At 54.5% G+C, this 8540-nt stretch overlaps 1 protein-coding gene across 1 annotated transcript; it reads right to left on the bottom strand.

The window, feature by feature from the left end:
- Nucleotides 1-1059: 1059 nt before the first annotated feature.
- RAX (retina and anterior neural fold homeobox) lies at nt 1060-7362 on the bottom strand. The gene is made up of 3 exons (XM_008013918.3): nt 6783-7362; nt 6223-6476; nt 1060-3417 (listed from the first exon to the last, which is right to left on the bottom strand). Exons 1-3 carry the CDS (start codon nt 7069-7071, stop codon nt 2917-2919), a joined length of 1044 nt encoding a protein of 347 aa, XP_008012109.1. The 5' UTR covers nt 7072-7362; the 3' UTR covers nt 1060-2916.
- Between the last annotated feature and the right edge of the window lie 1178 nt (nt 7363-8540).

The raw sequence follows: 8540 nt of genomic DNA, 5'->3' as shown, positions 1-8540 counted from the left end.
CTTCCCTCGAGGTCCCTGAAAGCCTCATGCCCGTCCTAGACAGAGCCAACAGTCTAGTTTTGGAAGCTTGTGCCCCAACTTCGGCCGGCGCCTCTGCAAAGAGTATTCTCTAGCCATGGGCTTGAGCTGAGAGGCCCCAAGTATTGCAGGGCCGTCGGGGTTTTAATGCTCTTTATCACAAGCTGCTCACCTCCAATCAGAGTTAAGTACTGGATTCCCGCCCCATCTGCACCCCTACTCCTGGAGCTGGCAGTGAATCTCCCACCCTCAGAGCTGCCCTGCGGGGCTTGGGGACGGGGGAACCCTGGGGCAGATGCTGTGTGCAGATCTCTCCAGGAGGCTCGGGAAAGCACAGCTAGTGCTCACCACCCAGGATCTCTGTTCCCAATATGGCCTAATGAGCTGTGGTAGAATTGATATAAGGAGCACTTATCAGCAATGTTTTTCCAACACGCACTGTGATGGACGCTTCTGGTTATTTCAGTCCTAAATACTTAGAAACAGTGTAAACTGGGACAAGCTCTCCGTGCCTCAGTCTCCTCATTTATAAAATGGGGCTAATTGTATCTTCTTGGCAGAATTGTGGTGAGGCTTAACTGAGCCAGTAGACGTAAACCTCTCAGAAGAGTGCTGGCACATAGTAAGCCTTCAATGATCATTAGCTATTGATATTTTTGTCATCATTTTCCAAGGGCTTGTCTCTGAAATCTGGGTAGGGCTCACTCTGTTGATGCCTGGAGAGATGGTTTAGAAGAAAATCTATTATCATCTGAAACTAAACAGTAGAAGATGAAGTGGAAGTAGCAGAAAAACATAGGGAAAGAACGGAAAAACAGCACAGAGGAGACGAAATGGATAATCTTGGCAATGATCTAAGGGAAGTGAAGAAGATGTTGATGGTGGCATGCTCAAGGTCACAGATGCCCAAGACTGCGATAAGAAGGAGGACAGGGCAAGTGTGGTACTCACTTGGAGCCCATGAAGTGGGAAGTTCTGTAAATAAATCATCCTTAGGGAATGAAAGGATGAAACAAATGATAGGCCAAACACTCATTCTGGTTTTGTTTTGTTTTGTTTTCTTGCTAAGAGGTGATAGCACATGGGCTACTCCATTCGTCTCCCGCAAGGAGACATACCTGTGAGGGAAAGTGCAGATATTACTCCCTACCTCTTGGGGGAAATAATTTATTCAGTAAATTTTTACTCATCAGCCTACTGTGTGCAAGGCACCAGCTGGAGGTCTAGGGGTACACAGCCCTGGTTATGTAATAGCCTCTCAGAACCCGCAGAGAAAGGACTGGAAACTATGATGAGGCTTCCCCTACTTCCAGCTCCAGTGTGGTCATCCTTTTCCCAAGTCGGTTTCAGGAACCGAAGAACAGTCAGGGAATTTCGGGGAAAGGGGGACCGTGATTACAATCCATATTTGGTCATGCCAGGGTCTTGGTACTTTACACAAAACTTTTACAGGTACAGACAGTAGCCAGTTGACGCTAATTAAGGCTCTGGCGGCATCATCCCGAAAGCACGCTTAGGGACGGGGGTTGTGGGGTAGACGGGGGTGGAGTGGGGTGGGGTGTGGCGAGGACTTGTTGGCAGGCATCCAGGTTCTGCTGGCCGTGGCCCAGCTTCCAGTGTCAACGGTGGATATCGAGCACGCTCAGACGGAAGTCCGGGACTCTCCTTCCGAGAGTCTCAGGAGCTTGTGAAGCGGGCTGAGATTTCGGGATTCCTTCCTCGCCCTAGAACCGGCGCCAAAGAACTGCAGATACTGTCCAGGGCACGCCCGCAAGAACTAGTCCTCGGGGCGGTGCCGCAGGGCGCTCCAGGACGCTCTCCGAGCACGGCACCTCACCAGACTCGCCTTTTGCCCAACTCTGGGTTGGCGAGTGTGGAGCGAGTTGGGGAGGTTAGAGTCTCGCGGCTCCGAAAAGGAAAAGCATCTCTTTGTCTCAGTGCTTGTACCGCTAGTCACCAGTCCTGGGTGTTAGGAACTGGCACTGAACCGGAGATCTACCTGGTGAGCTGAGAGGAGCCCTTAGGAGAGCGGGGACGCCAGGGGCCGGGGGACACTTCGTCTCGTCCTAGGGAAATTGGTCTTGACGCTTTCTATTAAAGTCAGACTTCAAAGTATCAGCTGCCGCTGGACTATGGGGCTAGCGGGGGATCTGGGAACGCGCTAGTGGCTGAACCTTAGCCCCTTCCACTCCGGACCCCACGCGCGCACATCCGCTCCAGGGAAGGGCGCCTCGGGTCTAGGCCGCCGAAGCGTTCCGAATGGGAACGATTCTCTGGTGCAGCGAAGTGTCCCTAGAATTTTCACGGGAGAACCCTGAGCTGCTTCTCAGTCCTCCTCTTTCCCTAACGCACCCTGTCCATCAGCGCGCCCTCCTCCCGAACCCCCATATTCACTCCTCTCCCCAAGTCCTAAGCGTGCTTAAACAGAGTCGAAACAAAACAAGCATGCCTTTAATTCTCCTCTCAAATACTTTGAAACTACCTATACAAAAGTTCCTCAACCTCTATTTTTCCGCCGCCCCTGCTTCCCTGTTACGATTATCTGGGGATCTCCAAGTCTCCTGGGAATGGCCAAGTTCAGAAGCTTCAGCCTGTTTGGGCCTAGAGGCTCCAGCGCCTGCGGGGATGGGAGCGGCGTGGCCAGCGGGGCCCGGCAGCTTGTTGCCCTCCAGCTGCTGGGCTGAGGTCCGCGAAATGTGTTGAGGCGGCCAGAGAGCCTCTCCTCAAGCCTGAAAGTCGCCCTTCTTCCCGTGCGTCGGGAGCAGGCGCATGGTATGCCTGGCGGGGGGCTTGCAGGCGATAGGAAAAGAGGGGCCGAGTGGGGGGGTCCCTGGTAGAGAGGATGTGGATACGGTGCGCTCGGCCCGGGGTCGGCTCCCAAGACGGTCCCCAGTACCCCTAGAGGGCCTGCCACGGCTTCCCGATGGCCTGGATGTGCTCCTTGGCTTTCAGACGCAGCGCCGCGATGCTGCTGTTGCGCGGGTCCGCCTCGTCCAGCGGGAACTTATCCCCGAAGCCGGGCCCGCACGGGTAGGAGGGCGGCGGCGGCGCAAGAGGCTGCAGGCCGGGGCCCAGCGGTGGGGAGTTCAGGAAGGGCGGCGGCGGCGGCGGCGGCGGCGTGTAACTGGCAGGCAGGCTCTGCGCCGGCGGCCCAAAGCCCGGCAGGCTCTGCAGCGCCGTGGCGCCCCCGCCCGGCAGCGGCGGCCCCAGCCAGGACTCCAGCGGCAGCGCGCCCCCAGCCGGCCCGCCACTGCTGCCCGGGCCCGCTCCGAGGGGCGACAGTGTCGCCGAGGGCGGAGAGCGGCTGAAGGAGAGGAGGGGCGAATCCTGCAGCTTCATGGAGGACACTTCCAGCTTCTCCTGCCGCCGCCACTTAGCCCGTCGGTTCTGGAACCACACCTGCAGGAGAGAGCACAGGGGCTGTCGGGAGGCATCGGAGGCTGAGGCCGCTGATCCCCAACCCTGAGCCCATTCAGCCGGGCAGGTTCCACTCCCTCCTCCTCAGATAAAACTAGGGGCGCAACTGTTAGGCACCTGCAGAGCGGAGGCCCGGATCTTCTTCCTTCCACCCACTCCGACTCCTCCCACCTAGCATTCTCTTTTCTTTTCCACCTTTTTTTTTCTTTTTTTTTTCTTTTTTGCCTCTTCTCTCCATTATCGCCTCTTCTGAGTCTCTTTGTCCCACCCTTTTCTCTGCTTATCTCATCCATAACTGTGGTTGTATCTGTTTCCAAATCCTAGTACAGAGCAGGAGCTCAGAAAAAAAGTGAATTTAACTTTGCAATCGGATCGTAGAACTTTGAAATGAGATCTCACCAATTTTCTGTGACCTGCTGGTTGGCAGCCCCTCCTAACAGTTTAGACTTGCTTCTTCCCTGTATGGTACAGCTCTAAGTTGCTGTAGTTTGGTCTCAGACTTTCTCTGCTTTACCTACCCTTTGTCTCTAAATACAGGTATAAATACATATTGTTAAGCAGAGTAACTGACGAGAATGGGGATTAAAATTCAGGTATTTTCACGGATTACTGGTTATGATAACTAGATAGGAGCAAGTGGGGTTTATTTTGCCCCAAGCATATTTGAATTGCTGCTTTAATATTTTCATATTTATTTAATTAATATCTGCTTACTATTTCTGCTGTTTCTTATTACTTTCAAGGGGTATAATCATTCCAGTCTATTATATCTACTTTTACATTACAAAGCTTATTTTGACATTACCCTAAGACCTTAGCTCAATGACAAGGTTTTTTGCTTCTTCTTCTTTACATATACAAAGTTCTTGCCAAGAGTAACGTCGGGTTTCTTCCAATGAAACTTCATTACTGATTTGATAAAAGCGCTGGAAAATGTGTAATTACATTTTTACTACCAGTTCCACCTTCATAGGCAAGACAGAGAATCCGTTTAGTAGAGAACACAAAAGAACTTCAGCCAAACTGGTGGCTTTAGTGCTATATTTATGAAAGGAAATGGGGAGATTGTCACAACCTCAGAAGGGAGAAAGTAGTTTTCAGTCAATAAAGGCGGGGGACTCCTTAGGACAGCTGAAAGAACAGCAATTCAGCACGTAAGCACCGCAGGGCAAGTGTGTGAGAGGTTGTAATTAGGGAGAAAAAGAGAAACAACAAAAGTGTAAGTACACTGTACCATCCCAGAAAAGATTCAGCTGCATATCAAAGGCCTCAAGTCTTCCTTAAATATTAGATATTTGCCAACAGTAGAGAAAAGAAACACTGATTTTGGTGAGGGATCCTGTCCCACCACCTCCTCAGCTTCCCTGCCTGTCAGCTGTAGCCTTCAGATCCAGTGTCCCGGGTTATAGACAGAAGGATTGAGGTCGGTTATGGCAATGCTCTACTGCTGCCCTCCGTGCGGGAGATCCTGCCTGGTATCTCTACCATCTGATTACATCATAGTCATGTGTTAAGAATGGCCATATGCTGGGTGCTGTGCTGGCCCTGTGGTCACAAAGAAGTCACAGACACTGTTCTCAAGAATCTCACAACTTAGAGAAGAAGCCAAAACCCCTGAACAAGTAATGAGGGAGGATGCAGGTGAGCTCAGGTCCCCAGGGAGCTGAGTCTGCTTTGCTTGAATTCTGTAGGGTACTGGGAGGCTTTGCCTGTCTTCTTTCTCTTGTATCGTTCCCTCTCCCATCTTTCCTTTCTTGAAAGCAGGTGCTAAAATTTCCATCCCTTCAGTGAAATCATTGCAGCTTTACTGCCCCAAATTAGGAGACATTGAACTGTCCTTGCTGGTTAATCCCAAGTCACATTAGGGAATTATATTTTTTAAGCCATGACTTTTACTCATTACTTTCAACTCTTAAACTAAGCAGAAAAAAAAAAAGCAGCAGCTTGTCCTCTTTTACTTTTAAGACATGGATAAAAGCTCCGAACACTTGAGTATTCTCATTTCCTGGAAATCTAACTTATTAGACACACACAAAAATCCCATCTTAGTTCCACTGCCTTTCAGAGGCAGTGAAATTTGTTCCCAAAGTCTGTCTTTCAGCCCTCTGTAAACTCTCCCAATTTGGAAATCCTCCCAGATTTTTCACAGATGACTAGCAAATATTTAAGGCTTTCAAATATTTTAATGATCAGGGATTAAAGATAATTCAGCTTTAATTAAAGCGAAAACCTCTTTACAATAAAAAGAAAAGGCCTTTGCAGCGAGAAGTTTGGTTGGATGTGCACCAGAAAAGGAAAAGTCAGTTTCTTAAACAAATCCGACCAAAGTTTCAACTGCGAGGTGCCAGGCCCTTTGCAAGGAAACAGGATTTTCGTTTTCAACTCAGTATACGCAGTTAGTGACGAGGGTGGCATTGGCGGCCCCAATCCTGTCACCTTCGATCCCTACCTGCATTCCCTTTCCACACAGCAATCCCCAACCCCTTCCTGGCTATGTCTAATGAGCTGTCGGCTTCTTCATCTTGCAAGTCATTCCCTTCTTCTCTTTTGAGCTTAAAAGAGGGAAACCCCCAAAGGGGAGCTCTTACTACAAACAGGAACATACTACTTGAAGGGTGGTGCACAGGGAACATCGAAGAGCTGTGCCTCTCCCTTGGGATTCTGGGCGTGCCAAGTCGAGGAAGGACAGTAATAAACGCGTGAACGCCCGTGAATTCCGAGAAGCATTGGCTGCAGTTTGGGCCTCGGGCCCTCCCGGATCCCAGTTTCTCAACCTGGGCTTTTTACCTGGACCCGGACCTCGGGTAGGTTGACCTTGCCGGCCAGCTCCTCGCGGCTGTACACGTCCGGGTAGTGGGACTTCTCGAACGCGCGCTCCAGCTCATGCAGCTGGTACGTGGTGAAAGTCGTGCGATTCCGCCGGTGCTTTTTCTTGGGCTGTTCCTCCTCTGACAGTTTCGCTTCGCCGGTGGCTGGCCCGACGGGCAGTCCTGGGCTCGGCCGTGCCTCCCCGGGCTCCTTGGGGCAGTAGGGGCGAGGGGCTGGGGCGACGAGGCCCGGGAGGGTCAGATACACTCCCCAGAACACCTTTGGGGCGACCCCTCCTCGCCGTGGGCGCTGGCCAGCCCGCCTGCGGGCTCCGAGATGGCTCGGGGAGGTCCGGGGTGAGGGCGGCAATGGGGTCCTAAGCTTTCTCTGAATGCAAATTGGAAGCTCCCGCCATAAACGGAGTCCCCAACCCCGCACCCAGGTGCCTTAATAAAAGTTAAGGAAGGGACACTCTCGTCTGGCAAACTCCTAAGCTCGGGCGCCCGAAGGGCCTCGCACAGCCAGGGGTGAGCACTCACCTTCATACTCTGGGGCCGGCGCCGGGGCTGGCGGCGGGGAGGGCTCGGTGCCTCCCTCGGGCGCCTTGGGGCAGGCGGGCCGCGCGCCTAGCCTCCTATCCCGCTCCTTCGCGCCCCGGGCACCCCGCTCCGCGGGGAAGGTGCCGAGGATCCCGTCGTCCTTGGTAAACCCCAGGATGGCCTCGATACTGTGCAATCGCGAGGTGCTCCCTCCTGGGCTGCGGAGCAGGTGGCCCGCAAGCGAGAAGCTCCCGTCGGCCATGGCTGGCGCGCAGCCCGGCAGGTGCATGGGGGGCGCCGGGAGGCGGGAGGGCGCTTTGGAGACAGAGAGGAGAGGCTCGAAGCCGGCTCTTTCCCAGTGTGGCGGTGCAACCCGAAGGGTCCGGACCCTAAGTTAAGCTCTGCGGGTGAAGCCCACCCGGGCTGCGCACTCTGGGGGTGGCCGAGCGCTCAGCCCGCTGCCGCCTTAGTCCCAGAAGTCGGAAGTTCGGGCTCGGGGTAGCTGGAGCTCTTGGAGCTAAAGGCCGGGAGCCAACTGGCCCTCGGCTCCTCAGCTATCGCCCGGGACCCAGCCCCTTCTCTAGGCCCCTCCCTCCACAGAGGGGCGTGTCCTCGCCCGGACCAGCCACAGGGTCCTCTCTTGGCCACCCCCAGCACTAGGAACATTCCCCTCCCACCTCTTGATCCGTTTTAAGCTTTACAAACACACTCCGGGGATCGGCGGCGCGATGCTTGATACGCCGGGGAACCTGATCTCGGCGCACCCCTAGTCCTGCTTCAGTGGGGCCGACGCCCTTGGGCTCATCTCTCCCCTTGTCTCCCTGTACCTTGGGCTTGCCCTCTCACTTCAGACTAACCCCTGGGGGTCACCTGGCTCCTTGGACGCACCCCTTCCCAACTTCAGACTCGCCCGTCTCGCCCCCTCTGGCTCACCTCGGCGGGGCCGCCACCCTGGCCTGCGTCCCCTGGAAGCGCGGAGGCCCGGCCGAAGGCTTCCCAGCCCCGCACTAGTCGCAGTTTGAATTTCCCCTCGCTGTCTCACTTTTCTGGACCCACTCCTTCCTTGGCTCGGTTGTACGAAGTCCCAGACCTCGCGTTTAGTTTGTCCGTCTACATTTGTTTTAACTCCTCTCAGTCCCCTCGGACTTGAGCGCCGGCAGCCCTCCTCCCTGCCCCCAGCGCCAACCCCAGGGCCATTTCTGTCCGCAAGTCCGGTGATCTCTAGCGCCCGATTGCCCAGCAGGAGACTGGGAGCCCGGAGTCGGATGTGCAGCCGGGCTTAGGTCCCGCAGGAGACCCACCAGGAATTCCTCGCTCTCACCCACTGTCCTGCGGGGAGGGCGGGATCCTTTACTGAAGTTACAGCGGTGTCGCACTCCCACCTCCCTCCAACACTTCTCCGGACCAAGGATATGGCCCAGAACTGACTGGGGAAGGACCTTCTCCCGGGGAGAAGGCCCCGCGCCTCTCCGAGGGTTCAGGAGTAATCGGCTTGCAGGCTCGCAGTTCTTTCTCCTTTGGATCCCCTCGAGGCTTCCGTGGCCCACAGCGACTGATCGGCCACTCGGAAAGATGATTTGATAGGGTGAGTGTGTTTCACCTGCCGCATTGCGGATGGACAATGGCGCTGTGAACATCGCACCCCTCAAATCTGAGGCGAGACCCGAGAAGGGCGCTTGGCCTTCCCTGAGCTGGTGGCCTGAACCGTGAATTAAAATGCTTTCCTATGAAAGCTCAAGAACCTAGAGGACAACATCC

The sequence above is a fragment of the Chlorocebus sabaeus genome, chromosome 18 (genome assembly GCF_047675955.1).
Source record: "Chlorocebus sabaeus isolate Y175 chromosome 18, mChlSab1.0.hap1, whole genome shotgun sequence".
NCBI lineage: Eukaryota > Metazoa > Chordata > Mammalia > Primates > Cercopithecidae > Chlorocebus > Chlorocebus sabaeus.
Note: the sequence above shows the minus strand (reverse complement) of the source record. Positions and strands in the feature narration are given on the sequence as shown.